The sequence below is a fragment of the Nannobrachium achirus genome, assembly GCF_963921795.1.
Source record: "Nannobrachium achirus genome assembly, chromosome: 14".
Classification (NCBI taxonomy): Eukaryota; Metazoa; Chordata; class Actinopteri; order Myctophiformes; family Myctophidae; genus Nannobrachium; species Nannobrachium achirus.
In genome coordinates, this window is record NC_137821.1 from 7,091,198 (window position 1) to 7,114,767 (window position 23,570).

The 23,570-nt window shown below is 42.1% G+C and overlaps 2 protein-coding genes across 2 annotated transcripts; one reads left to right on the plus strand and one right to left on the minus strand.

Moving 5' to 3' along the window:
- Positions 1 to 501: 501 nt before the first annotated feature.
- On the plus strand, positions 502 to 8,325 carry LOC308298460 (C-type lectin domain family 17, member A-like). The gene is made up of 6 exons (XM_080742064.1): positions 502 to 856; positions 1,374 to 1,463; positions 3,130 to 3,168; positions 3,268 to 3,401; positions 4,745 to 4,848; positions 7,562 to 8,325. The coding sequence occupies exons 1-6, from the start codon at positions 733 to 735 to the stop codon at positions 7,707 to 7,709; spliced, it is 639 nt and encodes a 212-aa protein (XP_080598190.1). The 5' UTR covers positions 502 to 732; the 3' UTR covers positions 7,710 to 8,325.
- A 331-nt stretch (positions 8,326 to 8,656) lies between these two features.
- Positions 8,657 to 21,673, minus strand: LOC308298461 (leucine-rich melanocyte differentiation-associated protein). The gene is made up of 5 exons (XM_080742065.1): positions 21,614 to 21,673; positions 17,938 to 18,098; positions 16,819 to 17,001; positions 13,317 to 13,394; positions 8,657 to 10,800 (listed from the first exon to the last, which is right to left on the minus strand). Exons 1-5 carry the CDS (start codon positions 21,614 to 21,616, stop codon positions 10,656 to 10,658), a joined length of 570 nt encoding a protein of 189 aa, XP_080598191.1. The 5' UTR covers positions 21,617 to 21,673; the 3' UTR covers positions 8,657 to 10,655.
- Positions 21,674 to 23,570: the final 1,897 nt, after the last annotated feature.

The following is a 23,570-nucleotide window of genomic DNA, read 5'->3' on the forward strand; positions in this document are numbered from 1 at the left end:
TATATATATATATATATATATAATATATATATATATATATATATATATATATATATATATATATATATATATTTTTTTTTAAATAGCATATATAGAGATATACAAGCTTGTGAGCTTGTATATCTGCTATTTTTCAATAGTTAAAGCATAATATAATGGTTAAAGTGGTCTTAATGGTTTTAGGTGGTTAAAGAGCATCAACAGGGTCCCAGCAACATGACATGAGCTACGCTGCCCCCTACCTGTTCCAACTGGAACTGTGTGGGGCACCTTTCACTCTCCATCCCTGAACTGTCCTATTCTGTATCTGGGCACCAACCAATCAGGGATGGCCACTCACCAACACCCCCTTCCTACAGTTCAAAAGGTAATCACAAAACACACACGCACGCACGCACGCACGCACGCACACACACACACACACACACACACACACACACACACACACACACACACACACACACACACACACACACACACACACACACACACACACACCGAGGGACCGATGCACACACAAAGTAGAGCACCATAGCATATTGGGCCATATCACAACCAGCCTGGAGAATTCATGTAATAATACGGTATACTGTAGATACAGCCGGATATACAGTAGGTGATACCTGTGTTGTAGGCATAGACATAGCAGGATATAGGCCTACTGTAGGAGATATACAGTACCTGTGGATATATTAGACATAACAGGATAAGGTGATACTGTAGACACTAGACATGGCCGTGGTGGGGAACTATGAACACCTTGAGGTCCAGATGAACGAGGAAGACGACCCTGCTGACTCCAACAAGACCACGACCCAGCAGGGGACATCAGCTCTGCTGAAGATACTGCAGTCTGGTAAGAGACAAGACGTCTGGGGAAACCCATCCACATAGAAGAGAATCTGGCTTGAGAGATGATAGGTGACAAGACAGTGGTTCTCAACCTGTGGGTCGGGTCCCTAAATCTTTGGAGGTGGTCCCCAGATGCTTAACTTAACTTTGTTTTTTTTTTCACTCAACAGTAAACAAACCAACTTAAAGTTTTAAGTGCATAGAGGGTGTCTGCACATTTCTAACTGTGACAATTTAAGAACTTTTTAATACCTCTAAAATGACAAATTAAACATTGATCAAATTGTTAAATAGGGGGGGGGGGGGGGGGGGCAGGTCAAATATGATTATTTTGGGGATGACGGCCTGAAAAGGTTGAGAACCGCTGAGGTAAGATATGAGGTATGAGGTATGATCCTAGAGCTAAAACATATCGTGTGTGTGTGTGTGTGTGTGTGTGTGTGTGTGTGTGTGTGTGTGTGTGTGTGTGTGTGTGTGTGTGTGTGTGTGTGTGTGTGCGTGCGTGCGTGTGTGTTCTGCAGAAATCAGACTGCCGGGCCGGGTGGGAGTCAGCGTGGGAGTGCTTTGTGCCGTTCTGATTCTCCTCAACATTGTTCTGTTAATATGTCTCTGTAAGTCACCTTTCATCAATGTATGTTATTTTATTTTTATTTTTTTACGGTGATCCAACATGTGTTGTTTTCAATACAGTAGCTCATAAAGATACCTCATAATGTGTTAGTTGCAGACTAGTAAGGTGCCCTCCACACTACAGGCGGTTTCTGTCGGGGCTGCCGCTAGGATCAGCGGTGGCCGCGCCGCGGTGAGACACAAACACACTCGTTCAGTGATTAAACGCCGCGCGGTATTTCACAAAGATGAACACAATCCATCTCTCACCGCCCGTGTATACGCATGCACAAACGAGCACGAGCGTGCCTGCTCGCCTCGCCGTCCCAAAACTTCGCTGCGCGGCTGAAAAAGCCGCCCGCCTCCCATTGAAAATGAATTGCTAGGAGGCGGTGACCACACGTAGTGTGGAACCCCCTTAATAGTTTGTATAACTAGAATGCACTCTATTCTTTGAGATACACATACTACAGGTATTTCGGGTCTTGGTCGAATCCGCCATTGCTTCTTCGTGTGAAAACAACACAGCACAGAACGTACACATTGTTACATTTTATGGCTTTTTGTAGTGCAGGTACAGTACATTTTGCAACAACCACCGATCTAGTGAGAAATTTAAACGGGGCCGCCAAATATTCGAAACTTTCCACGATTCTGCCAATAATCATAATAATCCTTTGAGACACACATCCTAGTTTTTTTGCCGGGCCAAACAAGGGAATCAAGTGACGTCGATCCCGTCAATCCCCTTCCCCTGTTCACTCCTCACACTAGAACATGACTGTATGCCAGGGGTGGGCAGCTTTGATGATGGAGAGGGCCACTACATTTTCACACTCACTCCAGAGGGCCACATTGCATATACCGTACATAGCAAAAATAGCCAATCTACAAGCTCAAAACGCGTCGCACTGCGGCGCGTTTTGAGCTTGTAGATCGGCTATTTTTGCTATTTTTTTATGGGAATCCTAGAAAGTTACTTTTTTTTCTTTTTTTTTCAAAAAAAAAATCAAATGCATTTATATGTTCTTATGTTTACATTATGAACTTTAATAAAATACTTTGGACATAAAAAATACTAAAAACATTTTAATGCTAGTCATTTAGCTACTAATATAGACTTAAGTAATTCAAGCTGGTCATTTTTGGAATTATAACAGCTAAAATCAATAATATATCAGTACTCCAATATCAACCTGCGGGCCGCATTAAGTGAAGGTTAGGGCCACATGTGGCCCCCGGGCCGCCAGTTGCCCATGTATGCTGTATGCATAGTCAGAAGAATATGAGTGGATTTAAATAGCGAGTCTCCCACACCAACACTTTGTGCTATGAACGATAAGGCCATCACACGTTTAGCATCACAATAACAAATGACCCCGATCATCCCTTACATCACTCCAGAATCATGCCATCTGGACCAAGATACAGATCTTTGAAATGGGACCAGAGTTTGTTTCAGTAGGAGTTCAACTTCTGTCCCTTCGGCCATAGCAGCATTAAACAAACTGCCTCGCTGATATGATGCTTCTGTGTTAGACATTGCTTTGGTGTTGTGTTGTTCAGTGTTATATGGTTCTGTGTTTTTTTCTTTTGGAACAGACTGTGAAGATGACAATACATACAATTATTATTATCTCCCATTTTTAAAACATTGTTTCCAAACAGCTCAGTCCAACACAAAGGAGAGAGACCCACTAGTGACTGGTCAGTGAGACATCACAGTTTTTTCTTCATTCTTCATCAATGCATAGCAAAATAATGAAAGAACAGGTGTCTAAAAACGATATTGTTATGTGTGGTTAGACTTCCCTGTCTGGCGGAGGTTTGGCGGCAGTTGTTATTACATCTCTGCTGGGGAGACATCGTGGGAGAACAGCAGACAGTGGTGTAAAGACAGACAGTCAGACTTGATTGTCATAAATAGCAAAGAAAAACAGGTAGGCCTATGGCCTGTGTGTACATGTGTGCTGTAAGTTGTAACCTATTCCTTTGTGATGATACAAATCTATTAATGGGTTGCATTTGTAGTCCTACACCAGCCATGTTGAGGACCAACATACACAGGTGTTCTGTTTGGTGTATAGAACATTAACCTCACGTCACCAGGCTTTCATGGGGGAAAGCCTGGTGTCAACGGGCCGTTGATCCGTTCTAGGCGGAAACCACAAGCAGAATAAGCGGTGTTGCTTTGTTTTGTTTCCCCCGTTTGTTTCCCCAATCCCTATTAAAATGCTGGAGTAGCCTAGTGTAGTCTTGCCAGTCGCTACAAGTTGGACTAAAAGATGCATATACCAAACAAATTTTCCAAAAGCAAAACTACGCCGCATCAAGGTGTTTAGTAGCTCTGGTCCATAGCGTTAGTGGAGTTCTCCCTAACGCTATGTTCCTCTACCTCCCGAATCCTTGGCAAATCCGGAAAACACAGCCGTCTGGTCCGAAAATAACAAAAACTGTTTCGCCCCTCACCAAACCAAAGGTATCAGTGGACAGTTGAAAGCTTACTCTACTTAGTGGACGCGGTCTGAGCCCCACACCACACGATTAAATTACATTTCTAGGGCAAAATGAAAAATATTTCACCGGATGGAGACGCTTTTCCTGGTGAAGACGAAACATCGCTTACAACGTCGCAGTGAGACTAATGCTCTGTGTAATTCGGTCCTCTGACCTGCACGGCAGTAGTGAGTTGGCACCGTGATGGCGACCACAAATAGTGGAAAAACTAGAAGAAATGGAGTCTCCATCCGGTGGAATATTTTTCATTTTGCCCTAGAAATATATTTTAAGTGTGTGGTGGGGGGCTCAGACCGCATCCACTAAGTAGAGTAAGCTTTCAACTGTCCTCTGATACCTTTGGTTTGGTGAGGGGCGAAACAGTTTTTGTTATTTTCGGACCAGACGACAGGTCTTTCCAGATTTGCCAAGGATTTGGGAGGTAGAGGAACATAGCGTTAGGGAGAACTCCACTAACGCTATGGACCAGAGCTAGGTGTTTAGTAGGTAGGCCCTAAAAGTGTCCTTGAGTGCAGGGGAATATTTTAGGTTAAACCTGAATCCGGTTTGATAGTTCCAGGCCAAAGTGTAGTCTGTCTACTTGTAAAATGGTTTCCGCTCCTGACAGGATCAAACCCCGAAAAGTGAAGGGACCCTAGGCTAACAGAACATTAGTTCTATACCAATCAGACACATTGAAACACCTGTGTTGGTCCTCAATATGGCTGTTTAGGACTACAAATGCAACCCATGATGTCCATCAGTAACCAGCTGTTTTTCTGTCCAGGACTTTGTCGCACGTCTTTACCAGACTGTGTGGTTGGGTTTGACGGACAAAGTGAAAGAAGATATATTTGAGTGGGTGGACGGGACGACACTGACCACACCAACGTGAGACTTATCTGTTACATGTTTCTCTTGTTGTTCTTTGCAACATGTTTCTAAAATGGTATTAAATGTAATTATAAAATAGTTCACAAACATACTAGGCCACATACTGTATGTCAAACTCAAGGCGCCCAAATCAGGCCTGTGAATGAATTATCTTTGGCCCGCGGGATGATAATAGAAATGGCCTGCTGGTATATTGCACGCAACACCATAATACAAGTCCCACAATGCACTGCAAGTGAATTTGTGCGTATCGAGGGCCCGTGAGTGCAAGGAAGCGTATTGCCTGTGGTCAACTTTCAGCTTTTCAAGCCAGGTGGGAGGCAGAGTAGCTTACATGTTCACGGATGTGAAGGGCAAACCTGTGTGTCTTCTGTGTGAATTTGATTTACTTTCTCATTCTACTATATAAAATCAGTGATTGGCGAGGATCATAGAGCAGCAAACTATTAAATATTGCGACTGATTTTATGATTTTATGTTTTACTTAAAGGAGTAGTTCACCAGTTTTCAACCTGTCTTCATATAATAGGTCCTCACTAATGTTCATGATAAAATATCTACTCAGTCCAAGTCTCCTAGGAGAGCTATGGGAAGTTCAGAATCCATCGTCTTGTGACATCATCATACCCTTAAGTTCTGTTCAGATTCACTACACCTTCGTTCTGTTCGGGTCATTCTGACCCGGGGGATATTTGGTAAAAAAAAAAAAACACTAATATAAATTTTAACTTAATAAATCATCATGATACATTGACTTTGACTCAATACCAAACAATTCATATGATATATATAGTAAATGTTTGCATTTCTGCTTTGCTATATCACATTAAACACTGAAAGAGCTAAATTGCAAATTGGGCATTATTAGCGCATATAATGCCTCATTTGCATATCTAAACATATGATTTCAGAAAACTTGTAATTCAAAAAATCTTAGTTTTGATGTAAGTAATCATCAGGAAAAGTTTCATTGTGGTAGCTATTAGTTATTTTTTTTACCCTATTCACCTGTAGTGTCTCGCCTTAAGGTTCAAAAAGATATGAGGGGGGTGTAGCATGGTTGTAGTGCAAAAATATTTTTTTTAAATGTTCATCTCAGAAGAATCTTTAAGGCCAGTGAGTTTCAGGTGGAAAAAATGTGAACTTCTACCTTTTTTTTCCAAATGAAAATGTAAAACGGGTCAAAATGACCCGAACAGAACTTAAGGGTTAAAAAAACAAAGATTAATCAATATTTTTGAAAAAAACATTTAGATTTTTATTATCGCGAGAACAATGGCTTCCACTTTAAAATTGCAACTTTTCAGGAATAGAAAGCCTGCCGTTTCTATAAGCTGGATTGGCAATCAATGATGTCACAAGACGATGGGTTTCTGACCTGCCCACAGCCCTCCTCTGAGAGAAAAAAAAATTGAGTGAGGACCAATTATATGAACATAGGTTGAAAAGTGGTGGAGTGCCCCTTTAATTTAATATAGGCTGTGTTAGGTCCAGGTTCAATTGCACAATCATTTCAATACGGTTTAAATAAACATCGAACGAGTCCGGCCCTCGACCTGTACAATTTTTCAAATTTTATTTGGCCCTCCCTCTATTTGAGTTTGACATCCCTGTACTAGGCCTACTACATCGTCATTACGATATTGAGCCCTATCATGTATTGTACACAAGGGCAGCCCACAAAATATAATAGATGCTATAGAAACAACTTTTAAGTCCAGCGCCTGTGTTGTGTAGGTAGCGTTAGTTGTTACTTGCGCCCATCTGTGTATTGATGAGTTATATTAGGGGTTTTAAAATGAGTTGTGGTGGTCGGGATGCATCAGTCCTGGTTATATTGCGGAGTGAGAAGAGTCAGAAGCTTGTGTCCCTATAAGACCAGCTCTGGCCTGGTCTAAAGTCTAGCCCAGTGTCCCAGTGCATCAATAACCTCTATTTAAAGAGCACATTAGATTAGAGTGCATTGACCTGCCGTGTATAGGTGGGTTTGCATAGCTGTTTGCGCTGCAGCTTGAATGCATCCAAAATTCACCCCAACGCTCATGTTCGGTGTGGTATAGAAAACAGTCAGTGCGTTTTTTTCTCGATTGAACCCAGTTCGATTTGTGCGTCTTGTCGCATGTGGTAAAAACTCATTGACTCCTTTTATGACTCCTTTTTGGATCCGCAGCGCAGATTCCGCACAGAATTGCACACCAAATCCAATGCGTTTCAATCATGCAGCAAACAGGGAAAAAAACCACGCCTGTGTGCAAAGCCCTTTACTTACACGAAAGATGAAGTTCTGCTTTTGATATCGTCATTGTCGGGCAGAAACCTTATATCTCCAAGTTTCAAATTTGTAATTTTTTTCGCAAAGTAAAGCACTCCTTCATCATATGGCCATCGGCCCATCGCACAAAAGTAGTGAAAACAGCTGATCTACAAGCACGCAACGCCTCACACCCAATAATTAAAAAAATGATGAATACAAAACAAACGGTTTCGGACATACAAGGTTTCCATATGCTACCTTATAGTCTAAATGTGGACATACAAGGTTTCCATATGCTACCTTATAGTCTAAATGTGGCGCAGTGTGTCTGGTGTCTACTTTTATCCAGTTCATTTGCATCTAATACTGCGTGTATAATTTGAGGTCATGAATAAACAAGGAGACATTTGGAGTGAATGTTGTTGTAATGAATGAAAATGTTCCCTTTTCCTCCAGGTTCTGGAGCCCTGGTCAGCCTGATAACAGAAGGGCCGAAACCAACGTAACACAAGAATGTGTTGTGTTTGATAATAAGTCTAGAGGATGGACTGATGTGTTTTGTTTCCGCAGTTTCCAGTGGATCTGTGAAAAGGCTGTGTGCTGAATCCATGCTTTTCACTATGTATTAATTAGGCCATACATGGGCAACTGGCGGCCCTTAATGCGGCCCGACAGGTTAATACCGGAATATTGAAATATAATTGATTTCACCTGTTACAATTCCAAACATGACCTGCTTTAATTCCTTCAGTATATATTTGTAGCTTAATGACTAGTAGAGTAGTATTAAAATTTCTTTTTTTTTATGTCCAATGTATTTGTATTTAAGTTCATAAAGTTAACATGACTATATAATTAAATGTGTTTGAAATGTGTTTAACAACAACATTATTCAGGATTCCAATTCAAAAGAAGCAAAAAATAGCCGATCTACAAGCTCAAAACGCATCGCAGCGCGATGTAGCAATATGCATTGTGGCCCTCTGGAGTGAAGGTGGAAATATAGTGGCCCTCGCCATCATCAAAGTTGCCCACCCCTGAATTAGGCTATTATTAGCTGGTGTGAGCTACGTGATGGCTGTGTTTATATGTGCTGCCTTTGCAATTCTACCCAGTAGACATTACAATTTGTATGCCCCTAAACTTGACGTTGAGGGAACATAATGTCCACTGTAGAATGTGAATAACAATCTAACAGCCACCAGTACCATTTTAATACCATGTTTCATGTACATTAATAAAGTGTGATTTATTCTTAAAAGCTGCAATCCGGGACTTCATTTAAAGAATACAACCTTTTTTAAGCAATCAAAAAACCTGGGCGCTACACTCCCTCTGCCAGTGGAGCAACGGACTGACCTCATGCTTTCTTCTATGCATGAGTAGTCCAAGTGGCTTCTTATCTCCTGACAGGGGAGAGTTTCCCCGGTTGGATGTAGTGTGTGGAAGGAACACGTTATTCCAAACAGTTCCCTTCCCCTCCATCAGGTGCCCCGGCTGGCCAAAAACTGCATGTTTTTTTGTGACCGTGCCCCCCAATCTACATTCTAAGTTATCATAATGTATTACAGCTATTAGACTTATAATGCACTATCATCCTTATGATGTCTGAGTCTGAAGTTCTCTGAACCCAGAAATATTGAAGTATAGGTGAAGTCATAAAGTGCTTTACAGTGTGCTGTGATTGTTATGGTAAAGCATTGAGTAGGCTTTATACAGTGTATGCAGCTTTAAAAGCATAATTCATTATGACATAATAACTATATTTATGCAGTGGTATATTATAAAGAATTATAACTATTCTTATCTCACTCATAACTCAAACTTCCTAATCACACCATATACAAACACAGCACAGAGATTCCACATCAATTCCAACCATGATGATAATGATGATGATAAACTGCACTCATTAAGACAGTTTATAAAATATAAAGTCTGTAAATATGACATCTTCATTTGCATCATTGTTGTTGAGAGCAAAGAGATCATTCAGGTCACGAGTTTAGCCATTTATTCATCATAATACAGATCACGTTCTGATGCAATGGCTCTGTCCTTTAAGAATGCTAAGAATACGGTACAGAAAGTACTGGTAAAGTACAAGTAAAAGTGCACAAGCATTATGGCAACAACATATTACTGTACTTACAGTACCAAACATAAAAGTACTCATTATACACAATGGTCCATTTCACAATCATATCATTGAATATGTTAATGTATAACATTAATGTGATTATCACTTCAATTTGCAGCTGTAAATGTGGGTCTGGTTTTAGTTGGGTAGTTTTACCTGCAATAATACCTTATATAACTTGATATAGTTATAGAAGAGTAAAATTTATAATACAGTATTTTATTTTCCTCTGAGATGTAGTGGAGTAAAATAGGCCTATATTAAAAAAAAATGAAAATACTCAAGTAAAGTACTTCTACATAAATTAATTGAGTATTGAGTTACAGTTTGTTCCACAGCTGGTTATAAGTTGACAAACAAGCAGTATGCCTAAAATAACATGTGTCACACTGACAATATGAGTGTGACACATTTTACTGTGGGCATGCAGACAATATTGTCATCAATACAGGCAGAGGTGATGTTTTGTGAGATGTTCTGGGATGGCCGATCTGCAAGTTCACAGCATGTCAGGTTGTGCTGCGATGTGATGTGTTGTAGTTTGTAGATTGGCTATTTTGAAATCAAGAGATTATAAGGAAAATGTATAATCTAATAACAACATCATTGGTGACAATGAAAGTCAATAAAGGTCAGTATCAATTTAAATGATCCTTCTGTACATTCTGATAATTTCGCTTACTGTTGATATTTGTGGAACACTTACGGCTTCATTATGATTTGCAAATAGTATTCAAAGTTTTTCTGAAGCTTAATTTAGATCTCGTAGTACACCGGTGTCGCTGGACAAAAATAACTGAGCTTCAGCGTTGATAACTCGGAGATCGGTTATTAGGACACAGCCGTCTTATGCCAGTGGTTCTCAAACCTTTTCATGTCAAGGACCACTAAATTCATAATGTATTTGGCCATGAACCCTCATCATCGCAATCGATGCCAGTCCCTCTAGACGTGACACCTGTTATAGTTTATACAAGCGTTTTATCGTACTGTATGCGAGCATTAATTTAAAAAAACACTTTCAACGTGGCTATTTTGGTAATTTTCTATTTTCACCCCCAAACAAATAGTGAAAATAGTAGTTTTGGGGCTGGGGGCTTGTAGATGTACAATTTTTGCAATTTAAAAAATGGGGGCTATGATAACTGTCTCAAGAGCCAAAGGCTACTAAACGTACATACTTATACTTACTGACCAAGTATAAAACAGGGTTAAAGTGTCTAAAGCGATTTTGATATACTATTATTAACACATTCAGCTGGGAATCTCCTTGGGATTTCATCGGGTCCTCCCGTGTGGAGGACCCGGGTCGGACCCCGGGTCGGACCTCACTGTGAGAACCAGTGGCTCATGCACATGTACACAGCCATACAGTAAGATATATGTACATTCTGATGCTCCTCCTGGTCGTCATCGATGCAGCTCTCGTCTCTTCTTGCTGCCCTCGTTGCTGTGGTGGATCCGGTAGGTCTTCCTGGCCTGGGCTCTCTCCTTCTCCACCACCTCCGTGTCGTCCAGGATCTCCAGGCCCGGGAGCTGGCTGATCACATACTGTCTGCACAGGGGGATAACACTTTATAGTTCATTATGATAGTTCATTATGATGATCACATACTGTCTGTACAGGGGAATAACACTTTATAGTTCATTATGATGATCACATACTGTCTGTACAGGGGAATAACACTTTATAGTTCATTATGATGATCACATACTGTCTGTACAGGGGAATAACACTTTATAGTTCATTATGATGATCACATACTGTCTGCACAGGGGAATAACACTTCATTATGATGATCATAATACTGTCTGCACAGGGGAATAACACTTCATTATGATGATCACATACTGTCTGCACAGGGGAATAACACTTCATTATGATGATCACATACTGTCTGCACAGGGGAATAACACTTTATAGTTCATTATGATGATCACATACTGTCTGCACAGAGGAATAACACGTTATACTGTAGTTCATTATGATGATCACATACTGTCTGCACAGGGGAACAACACTTCAGGTGCCCTCCACACTAGGCGCGGTTGCCGTCAGGGCTGGCCGCACCGCGGTGAGACACAAACACACTCGCTCAGTGAGTAAACGCAGCGCAGTATTTCACAAAGATGAACACAATCCATCTCTCACCGCCCGCGTACGCATGCACAAACTCACCACCCCAAAACTTCGCTGCGCGGCCGAAAAAGCCGCCCGCCTCTCATTGAAAATGAATTGCTAGGAGGCGGTGACCGCGTCTAGTGTGGAGGGCACCTTACAACAGGCAGTCTGATCCGGTTTAAGTCACGCCTAGACCGGACGGCAGAAGACTGAGCTTTTACTATGTTGAAAGAAATGCAAATGCCCCTCTTTCCATGCCATACCTGAAGGCAGCATTCAAGAGAATTGCCTTATAACCATATCTTCTAAATACTTGTCAACTTGTCAATAAACGACACATCATTTGAACATTACATTACATTCTGTACTTTCATAATCTGTAAAAAGCTGAAAAACTACCATGCATGGGCCCCTGGCGGCCCAAACGCATTGCACCCAGTCACATTTGTGTTTGTGTTTTTCTCTTGATAGTGACTGAAGCCGTCATCCCCACTGCTCCATCCTGCACACAGGATATTGGCTTTTGGCCAACGAATTCCTCATCCCTAAAAGTATCAAAACAAGCAAGGCCTGGAGCTTTAAAAGGGGGCCTGTAACCTAAAGGGTTACTGACACTTTAAGAATGATCTAAAAAAACAAGTTAATATTTTTATGATGTAATTGTTGGGATGCGCAATTATAAGCCAATCAAAATAATTGTCTGTATAGCCTGACTGTATGACTTCTTACTGTACTGGTCAGCTGTTGTTGGGGGGCGAGGGGCAGATTACACTGTGACATGAGCTTCAGACTGTTTCAGTGATGTCCTAGCGCTGGTCCATCGTGTCACCTCCAGTGACGCTCTGACAGACCCGTCGGCAAATGAATAGACCACGTTTTCTCAGCCCCAACGAGCGCTCAACTTCAGTCAAAATAAACAAAACTACTTCACTACTCACCAAACCAACGGTAGTTTTGCGTTGTTGAAAGTCTATTCTCCACGGTGGTGAGCCCCTCAGCACCCCACCCAATCTGTAAAATACACTATTTTTGGCATGAAATAAAGTGCATCCAACTCGACCGCCGCTTATTTCCGGGTTGTGAACCATTGTGTCTGCGGTGGCCGCTGGGTGGCTCGAGGTGGGTGCGTTTTATTTCATGACAAAAATAATTTATTTTACAGAGTAGGTGGGGTGCTGAGGGGCTCACCACCGCGGAGAAGAGACTTTCAACAACGCAAAACTACCTTTGGTTTGGTGAGTAGTGAAGTAGTTTTGTTTATTTTTCAAGTTGAGCGCTGGTAGGGGCTGAGAAAACGCGGTCTATTCATTGTCCATGCAGTGTGAAAATGAATAGTGCATTAAAGACTCCTGGTCAGGGACGTGCTGGGTCCCTGATTCAGACCGGGAAAAAGAGTTGTAGAGGCCCTCTTTGCGCGCCATAGAGAGAGATCTCCCTCTATAGCGCTGCTGCTACTCAAAGATTTGCCATTTCAGATCATGACAAGTGACAAGCCAGTGGGCCAATTACTGTACATGAGTTATATTTCATCGTTGTCGGGTGGAAACCTTGTATGTCCAAAACCGTTTGTTTTGTATTTATCATTTTAAAAATGATTTAAACTAGTGAAAACAGACGATCTACAAGCACACAACGCCTCGCACCGCGAGGCGTTGTGTGCTTGTAGATCTGCTGTTTTCACTACTTTTGTGCGACGGCCTTGTATGATGAAGCAGGGCTTTGCTTTGCGAGAAAAAAAATTACAAATTTGAAACTTGGAGATACGAGGTTCTGCCCGACAGTGACGATTTACTTTATTGGCCGCCCAGCCCCCAAAATGGAACGAAGGCCGACATTTATTTTTACTTTTTTCCTAATGGCCCGGCCTGGACCGGCTGGGAATGAACCGGCCGTTCGGGAGTTGTCCTGCTTTTCCCAATGGCCAGCACGTCCCTGCTCCTGGTGTTTACCTGTAATCTCTATACTGGGTGAGACTTCCTCCGTTGAAATAACTCGGCGCCGCCTCGTTGTTCATCATACTGAGGATCCTGGGTGAACAGGAAACAGGAAACAGACACAACCAGTAAACGGTTAATATCTAGCAGTCCTCTATTGCAGTCGCTCTCAAAGTGGCACCCTAGGGTGCCTTGACACAAGTCCAGGGGTGCCTCAGAACGCTTTGATAATATTTCAAATTTATCGATATGAAAGTTTAACCAATCAGTAAGACGGACCACCAAACCTGCTCGACACAAATAGCCGATCTACAAGCTCAAAAGCATCACGTAGCGACCCGTTGTTCTAGATGTTTTTACTTTTCTTTTCTGCTTTATTGTAATCATGTGTATTTTTTTCTGTTAAGCACTTGTGCCTCATTTCTGCTCAGTAAAGCACTTTGAGCTGCATTCCATGTCATGAAAGGTGCCATACAAAAAATAAAGTACTGGTCAACCGCAACACGTTTTGGACATTTTAAGTGTTCTGTGCAAACATTTTTTTTGGTTTGGCTGTTTTCATGGCAGACCCACAAACAGTGTTTGTGCCAAGTTTTGTGCAGACTTCGGCCTCTGGGGGTTCCCTTGTTGGTGGAACTATTGTCACGGCCGACCCCTGAACTGTGCCAGGTTTTAGGTGTGGACGGGAGCCTACAGTATGTGGGGAAACAAGAACCAGCGGAGGTACTTCTGCTGTGTCCCAGTGCGAGGCAGAGAGAGGCCTTCCTGACAGACAGGCAGAGGCTGAGCAGTTCAAATGAGGTTTGTTAAACAGAAAACCAACACAAGGAAGCCAGGAATACAACACTAGGAACTACATATACATGGAAATCTTCAAACACTAGCAGGGATACAATGGGAGAATCTATTTCTGAGAAGATTATATAGCCGGGGTAGGCAACCTTAGGCACAGGTTCCAACATTGGCACAGGGGAGGGTGATCACTGGCACACTGGCAAGTGTGAGAGAGGAGATTTATATTTTAAAATCATTTTTAACATCATTTTAACTTTTTTAAATGAAGTCACCTAATTTACAGCAAATGTGCATTAATCCTGCACATAATTCTACATTCATTAAAACTCTGAACTCTGACTGGGGAGGGAGTCAGGGAGTTATAACATTGCCCTGCCAAATCAAAATAGGTCTGAATGTTTGATGGTGTGTCAAACATGTTGAATGTATGTTGACATGGCACACTGCTTATCTAGAAAATAAAAACATGGCATTCCATCTCAAAAAGGTTGCTGACCCCTGCTCTATATGAACAAGTTCACAATAATACATCGAACACCATGATGAGAATGATCTGGAGTGATTACACAGGGGCGTTTAAGTAGACACAGGGAGGGACTAACAGGACCCACAGGTGGACAATCAACACAGGATAGGCTGGCAGAGAATACCAGACACAGGTGAACGCACAGGATTGGCTAAGGGCCCAGGACACAGGGTAACTGACACAGGATTGGCTAAGGGCCCAGGACACAGGGTAACTGACACAGGATTGGCTAAGGGCCCAGGACACAGGGTAACTGACACAGGATTGGCTAAGGGCCCAGGACACAGGGTAACTGACACAGGATTGGCTAAGGGCCCAGGACACAGGGTAACTGACACAGGATTGGCTAAGGGCCCAGGACACAGGGTAACTGACACAGGATTGGCTAAGGGCCCAGGACACAGGGTAACTGACACAGGATTGGCTAAGGGCCCAGGACACAGGGTAACTGACACAGGATTGGCTAAGGGCCCAGGACACAGGGTAACTGACACAGGATTGGCTAAGGGCCCAGGACACAGGGTAACTGACACAGGATTGGCTAAGGGCCCAGGACACAGGGTAACTGACACAGGATTGGCTAAGGGCCCAGGACACAGGGTAACTGACACAGGATTGGCTAAGGGCCCAGGACACAGGGTAACTGACACAGGATTGGCTAAGGGCCCAGGACACAGGGTAACTGACACAGGATTGGCTAAGGGCCCAGGACACAGGGTAACTGACACAGGATTGGCTAAGGGCCCAGGACACAGGGTAACTGACACAGGATTGGCTAAGGGCCCAGGACACAGGGTAACTGACACAGGATTGGCTAAGGGCCCAGGACACAGGGTAACTGACACAGGATTGGCTAAGGGCCTAACAGGACACAGGGTAACTGACACAGGATTGGCTAAGGGCCCAGGACACAGGGTAATTGACACAGGATTGGCTAAGGGCCCAGGACACAGGGTAACTGACACAGGATTGGCTAAGGGCCTAACAGGACACAGGGTAACTGACACAGGATTGGCTAAGGGCCTAACAGGACACAGGGTAACTGACACAGGATTGGCTAAGGGCCTAACAGGACACAGGGTAACTGACACAGGATTGGCTAAGGGCCTAACAGGACACAGGTGGACAACATTTGCTATCGGCAGGACTGGTGAGACAAGACAGCCAACTGTAACTAAGGAAAAGAGGAAACTACAGGACATCATTACAAAATAAAAGTACAATTTCTGTCCGTTCAGTCTGTGTCTCAGAGAAGGGCTGACAGTTCAGAAATCTGCCTACCCGTGGCATCATCAGTAGGCAGTATTTTATTTTTCAATGCAAGAACAACATTGTTTACATTACTTTATTTCATAATGCTAGCTTTGCAGGAAGAGAAAGAGAAGTAGGTGGACACCTTTTTAGGATAAGGGAAGCAAAATAGCCGATCTAAAAGCTCACAACTCATCATCGTGCTGCGGCGCGTTTTGAGCTTGTGGATCTGCTATTTTCAGAGTGCAAAACCTGAGCACAACCAAACCATAAAATAACTTTCTTTCTTTTAGTGCTCCTGAATCTCTTCGATTCTGTGATGTCACTCATCAGTGCTGATTTTGTACTAAAGCTATGCTATAATAAAAATGTCTGTCGACTACCTTTTTTCACCCAAGAAAACAATATTATAAGATATGATGTCAAAAACTAAGAATATACGGACAATTTTGTCAACAAATAAAAGCTAGACTAAGGGAGGGACCAGTGGAGAATTGGGTTAAAAGCACGGATGAATCACGGAACCATATTATAGAGCATCGCAGTTTTGCGTTTGCCCCATTCATTTCTTCCATAGACATTTCATTAAGTATTTATTTAAACGTTTTTAAGCCTTGGACAAAGCCACCTCGGCTGGTGAGGAATCATGACAATATTCAATTTTTTTTGAATGCAAAGATTAATTAGGAAGCTGAAAAAAAGGGCAGGGTTCAAGACTGTGTAGTCACTGTAGTGTGTACATCATTATTTTTAAAATTGCGGAAACTACACTCCCAGAATGCATGCGAATGACACTTGTTTCCTGAAATATAGCCCTTAAATCACGCTCAGTTTAGTTTAGTTAGCCACTTTGTGGCTGATAATGAAAATGGCCAGCTTGCTTCCGACACCTCACTGCGATGCTCTATAGGACAGATAAAGGTCATCAGATCACATTGGACTCACTTGATGTTGGGGAACTTGCGTCGTACCTCCTCCACGAATACGGGCAGGTTGGTGATGCGGTTCTTGTTGATGCACACGGCGGTGACGCTGGGCATGTAGGGGAACTTGACGTGGGCCGTGTAGTTGTTGCAGTCCAGGATCAGAGTGCTGAGCCGCTCCAACTGGCCCAGCAGGGCAGGGTTCCAACACACTGAATGAAGGAACAAACACTACAACAACTGGCCCACGAGGGCAGGGTTCCAACACACTGAATGAAGGAACAAACACTACAACAACTGGCCCACGAGGGCAGGGTTCCAACACACTGAATGAAGGAACAAACACTACAACAACTGGCCCACGAGGGCAGGGTTCCAACACACTGAATGAAGGAACAAACACTACAACAACTGGCCCACGAGGGCAGGGTTCCAACACACTGAATGAAGGAACAAACACTACAACAGGGGATGGGACGGGCACATATTTGCTTAGCTCTGGTCAGGCGGCTGGCTAAAAGACTAGACCAGCATTTCTGTATCCCTACGAGGGCTCAACTTCAGTCAAATTAAACAAAACTACTTCGCTACTCACCTAACCAAAGGTAGTTTTGCGTGGGTTGAAAGTCTATTCTCCGCGGTGGGAAACCTCTCAGCCGGGAGCGACTACGAGCCACCACAGACACAACCCGGAAATAAGTAGCGGTTGAGTTGGATGCGTTTTTTATTTCCTGACAAAAACAAAGTATTTTACTGATTGGGTGGGGCGCTGAGAGGTTTCCCACCACGGAGAATAGACTTTCAACAACACAAAACTACCTTTGTTTAGGTGAGTAGAGCGAAGTAGTTTAGTTTATTTATTTCGTTTAGTTTAGTTTATTTTGACTGAAGTTGAGCCCTCGTAGAGGTAGAGAAATCCTGGTCTAGTCTTTTAGCCAGCTGCCTGTCAGTGCAGCTGACACTCTGGACCAGAGCTAATATTTGCTATGCAGTTCTTTTGAAGATGCACTTTTACAGTATAACGTACTAACCAGGATTCATTCAACCATGTGGCAATCCCCTGTTGGAATATTTAACATACTCTGACCTGCTCTCCTAGGTTTTCTCCGCTGAAAACCGGGAGCTTGCATGAAAAGGATACTCATCCAGCAGGTTGTAGCTGAGGTCCAGCACCTCCAGGCTGTATCCCCTGCTCAGGATGCTGTCGTAGGGGATCTCTGACAGGTTCTGGTAGGCCAGGGACAGCCTGGGAGAGCCTGGAGCAGCCTGCTGCTGCTGCTGCTGCTGCCCGGGGAACTGAGGCTGGAGCAACACACAGTCAACAACTGTAAGCAGTGCCGGTTCTAGGACTCAAGTTCTAGGACTCAAGATTATTTTAGGTGGCCCCTCGCTAACGGATGCGCGCGTTCTTTTTGGAGGCATATTGACTTGCTCATGAATCAAGTACAGGCAGCCAGGCCTAGAGTGAAGTTTGGGATCATGAGGAAGGAGGAAGGGGAGCGCATATTAAAATAATAACGCTAGTTTTTGGATAGGGGATACATGACAAAATGTAACAATATGTTTAAAAATATCTTCTTCCTGTGATGTGGCCCCCTTATTGGTTGTGGCCCTAATCGGCCGCTTATGTTGCTTATGCCAGGAACCGGCCCTGACTGTAAGAGTTCCTCTTTATCCAACATTTCATTAACCAGCATCAGCAGGGAATTCAGACGATGACTGGGTCATGAATGATGCAGTCTCTCCGTCTCTGTCTCTGTCTCTCACTCACTTTTTCACTTGCTGTATGGCAGCAAAATAAGTAACATGCAATGCATCTTGTTTTGGTTGTTAGAAAAGTACCAATCGAGGAACCCATTCAGCAAAAAGGGAGCAGGTGGGCACCACTTCCTTTTTTGTGTTGAAACAGGAACTTGTTTTTGGTCCGTCCTGTGTCTATTCCTACTAACAACAACACTAGACGTTTAAGGTAGTGGTGCAGACATAAACTGTCTTTCTTGAGAGATTTGAAAAGTACAAGCAACACTATTACGCTCAACTTTGAAAACTGCTGAACTAAAGACAAAGTACAGTAAAGGTCTTTGCGCACTGCTGTGTTTTTTTTTTCCCTGCCGAATAACAGAGAGAATTTCAGAGCACATAAATAAAAAGATCAAGCTCATGTTATGTCAATCACGTTTGCACACTGCCGCCCGATATTTCGTCTTTATTAAAAATGTTTTCTTTTTTTTTTTTTTGGGATATTGGATTTGAAAACGCAACGAAATAAAACGCAGCAGGGGCATGCGTACAAGTGGCCAAATATGTATTTTTAGACACAATAAGCCATCAGTTTCTTTATTGCTATTTACAGTAACACTTCTAGCTCCCATAAGTCACATCCAACCATGAAAGGTTACGTTGTATCTTGGGAATGGGCTTATTCTGTGTAAAATGACACATTTAGCCACTTGTACGCATGCCCCCAACCACTGAAATAAAAAACAATAGAAAGAAGTAAATGAAAACATTTTAACGCTCATCTTTTATATTCTTTAATTACAATCTAAAATATGAACCCTTGTTGTAAAAAAAACAAAGTTGTCCTTTAAAGGGATATTTCACTTTCAAAAAAACCTTTTGTGATTTTATCGTCTAATCAGGCTTTTGGGAACACCCAGGACAGTTTTTGAATTTCTTCATTCAGTATTTAGATATTTGATATTCATTTCCCCCCATTTTCCCCCTTCCAGGACCTTCCTATACAAACCCATTATAACTTCAAACTCCATTTTAACCATGATAGATTCAATGAAAACAACTGTCCTTTTTTCTGGTGACTCCTGGCACGCTCCGAATACGTGAGCAGGCTGTGTTTTTTCGATAACATTTTTCATTTATTTTTTATAATCTTTTATTGTATTTAATAGTTTTAATTTCCCCAAAAGATTAATATAAATCAATGAAAAATGTTATAAAAAAACACGTCCTGGGTGTCCCCAAAAGACTGATTAGACGATAAAATGACAAAAGGTTTTTTTGAAAGTGAAATATCCCTTTAAGGCATGCCACAGTGGGTTTTAGGTAGTAGTATAGTAACGGTAATTGCATCCATTCCAAGGCTGTGACAAAATGACATGAGAGCCATTAGTTAGTTCTAGTTTGGAGTTACAGTCACCATGGCAACAACATGTTTATCTCTCCATGATTCACTGAGCCATGCTCACACTGAACATCAGAAACTTTGTATCTCTTTGTTTCTCCATCATAAATGAATGCTCTATTTTACATTACTTTGTCATATGACAGTGTCATGCAAAAGTAACGGGAAAAAGGGCTTGTGACTAAATAATAATTATAAATACTACATAAATAGAAACACATGTTGTTGTTTTTTTCCCTGAACATTAACGTTCATTTGATGATCAACCAGTTCAAACTGTATGTTAAAAGTTCATATTTCCATGACACCCATTCAATTGAACATTTGTCAGTAATTGGCACTTCTATCTACAATACCTAAAAAGTAAAGACAGCTGTACTGTCCTACAAAGCCAAAATGTAATAATGTTTTTTTTTTTTTCTTTTTCTCAAAAGGTCAAATCTTCATGATTTGAGGGGATAAACTAGTGCTCCAATATCCATATTCTGGGGGAAACATTAGCCAAGAATAGCAGATCTAATAGAAGCTTGTAGATCGTCTATTTTTGGCAAAAAGATTGGAGGTAGACATAAAAAAAAAAAGAAGTGGTCCAACCGTCCAAGTAGAACACACAGTGCCAGACAACTCACGTCCAGTGTATACATTCTAGACTGGTATAAGTGGTCAAAGGCTTTTTATCAGTTTGTATGTTACAGCAGTTGTGATTTTAGAAGTTATTTTAGTAGAATTGAACTCCTTCAACCTTACTGAAGGAGTGTGCATAGAGGCTTGTGTCAGAATATTATAAACAATAACACTTACAGTATATGCTGATAACAACCCCACACTTTAAATCTTCTTTTTTTCCTTCTTGTATATTATTTGCATAGTTAATTAGTGGCTTTGTATAGGCCAGCATATACCCTTAAAACAAAAGCTGAAGTTATGTTAGTCTGAATGAACTCACCATGTTGGAGTGTGCAGAGGCAGACTGTCAGACCCTAACAATATCACTTATGCCGATAACCCATACTTTAAAGCCTACTGTATTTCTAATCAGTATAATAGCGTAGTTACTGATATGTGTCTTTGTATAGACCAGTATACGGTTAAAAGCTATGCATTTATCCTTGTTTAAATGAACTCACCATGTTGGAGTATACAGAGGCAGACTGTCAGACCATAACAATATCATGTATACCGATAACCCATACTTTAAAGCCTACTGTATTTCGAATCGATATAATAGCGTAGATACTGATATGTGGCTTTATATAGAGTAGACCATTATACGGTGAAAAGCTATGCATTTATCCTAGTTTAAATGAACTCACCATGTTGGAGTGTGCAGAGGCAGACTGTCAGACCCTAACAACATCACTTATGCCGATAACCCATACTTTCAAGCCTACTGTATTTTTAATCAGTATAATAGCGTAGTTACTGATGTGTCTTTGTATAGACCAGTATACGGTTAAAAGCTATGCATTTATCCTGGTTTAAATGAACTCACCATGTTGGAGTATACAGAGGCAGACTGTCAGACCATAACAATATCATGTATACCGATAACCCATACTTTGTTTAAAGCCTACTGTATTTCTAATCAGTATAATAGCGTAGTTACTGATGTGTCTTTGTATAGACCAGTATACAGTTAACAGCTATGCATTTATGCTAGTTTAAATGAACTCACCATGTTGGAGCGTGCAGACTGTGGCTTAGGACATGAGACGGTCAGAAGGAAAGCCTTAGAGAAAAGAGCTCATTCATAGCAGTAAGCAGCGAATCACATGATGAGAGCATAATCACTATTCTCCCCTGTTTAACCCTGCTATGCTGCTCTGCCAGGGACGTGCTGGCCATTGGGAAAAGCGGGACAACTCCTTCATTCCCGGCCGGTCCAGACCGGCCATTAGGGAAAAACATAAAAATAAAGTGTCGGCCTTCGTTCCATTTTGGGGGCTGGGCGGCCAACAAAGTAAATCGTCACTGTCCGGCAGAAACCTTGTATCTCCAAGTTTCAAATTTGTACATTTTTTCGCAAAGCAAAGCCCTGCTTCATCATACAAGGCTGTTGCACAAAAGTAGTGAAAAAAGCCGATCTACAAGCACACAATGCCTCGCACCGCGAGGCGTTGTGTGCTTGTAGATCGGCTGTTTTCACTAGTTTAAATCATTTTTTTAATGATAAATACAAAACAAACGGTTTTGGACATACAAGGTTTCCACCCGACAACGACGAAATATAACTCATGTAATTGGCCCACTGGCTTGTCACTTTGTCACAAATCTTTGAGTAGCAGCAGCGCTACAGAGAGAGCTCTCTCTCTCTAACGCGCAATGAGGGCCTCTCCAACTCTTTTTTTCCCGGGCTGAATCAGTGGCCCAGCACGTCCCAGTGCTCTGCTCTGCATGCTGCGTGACCCATTGGCCCACTTCTATACTGACTGACAGCAGCAACTACTTTTTTGGACACACCAACTTATTTGTGTCGCCCAAAGGTCAAATTAGCCATCATGATATTGGGGGATGAACAATTACCTCGAACAGATATACAATCAGTGTAATATCACTTATATTATGTCTATATCTCATTTGGCTGATCAGCTGTAACACTTTTAAACCCATTTTCTGGTGAAATTTCTGCCTTTGTAGGGCAGTATAGACCTACCACTGCTTCTCAACCTGAGGGTGGGGACCCCCCGGGGGTCCCCCAGTCCCAGATGACAGTGAAGTGACAATTTAAGGACAATTGAGACCTTTTTTATCTCAGAAAATACCATTATAGCAAGGGTCTTCAACAGGGGGTCCGGGACCCCTAGGGGGTCCTCCAAATCTTTGAGTGATAGAAACCTTTTTTTCTCCTTTCTTATATGAACCACTTGAACGCTAGCATCCATATTCTGCGAACTTTAGCCAAAAATAGCAGAACTACAAGCTCACAACGCCTCGCGCTGCGAGGCGTTGTGAGCTTGTAGATCGGCTATTTTAGGCAAATACCTTTGGTCTAGAGGGGGAAAAGAGCAGACTAAGTACAGATTGAAAGGTTAGGTTTATTAAGTATTGACGGTTCAAGTGGTTAAATATCTGAAAACACAAATTTACATGAATCCAAAAAACACTGATGATTGTGCTGTCAAACAATGAAACTATTATGAAAAGGTTGTGGGGTCCCTGCTTCATCTCTCTCTCGACTAAGGGGTCCTTGGCCTGAAAACGTTGAAGACCCTTGCATTATAGTATTCCTTGCCCTGATGATGACCGTCTAGGTCGAAACATGTCTGCGTTTGCCTTTTAATGCAATGAAGGCTTGTTCCTCCTTCTAACCCTGAGTGCCGGGATGGCTTCATTCATTCTCTTTGTTTTGATCCTGTTGATTCCCCGGTGAACACCTGGTTTTCTTGTATTTTTTGATACCATTACTGCATCACACGTAACCAAACAAACTTGAAAACTGGTCAAACGTTGGCCAGATAATGTTAAATAACATAAGAAAGAGAAAGATAGCCGATCTACAAGCTCACAAAGCCTCGCGCTGCAAGGCGTTGTGAGCTTGTAGATCAGCTATTTAGCTGCGGAACTGAGTCAAACTACAACCCATTCCAAGTGCTTGTCAGGGTGGGGGCCTGGGGGTTCCCCCGTTCAAATGT

What these genes read in the sequence shown, in the direction of transcription:
- LOC308298461 (XM_080742065.1), bottom strand. An exon ending in AGCTACAACCTGCTGGATGA is followed by an intron (nt 17,002 to 17,937) that starts GTATCCTTTTCA and finishes TTCAGTGTGTTG; the next exon opens with GAACCCTGCCCTGCTGGGCC. An exon ending in CGCAAGTTCCCCAACATCAA is followed by an intron (nt 13,395 to 16,818) that starts GTGAGTCCAATG and finishes CTGTTCACCCAG; the next exon opens with GATCCTCAGTATGATGAACA.
- LOC308298460 (XM_080742064.1), top strand. Translation starts at nt 733, where the DNA reads ATGGCCGTGGTGGGGAACTATGAACACCTTGAGGTCCAGATGAACGAG. An exon ending in GAGAGACCCACTAGTGACTG is followed by an intron (nt 3,169 to 3,267) that starts GTCAGTGAGACA and finishes ATGTGTGGTTAG; the next exon opens with ACTTCCCTGTCTGGCGGAGG. An exon ending in ACGACACTGACCACACCAAC is followed by an intron (nt 4,849 to 7,561) that starts GTGAGACTTATC and finishes CTTTTCCTCCAG; the next exon opens with GTTCTGGAGCCCTGGTCAGC.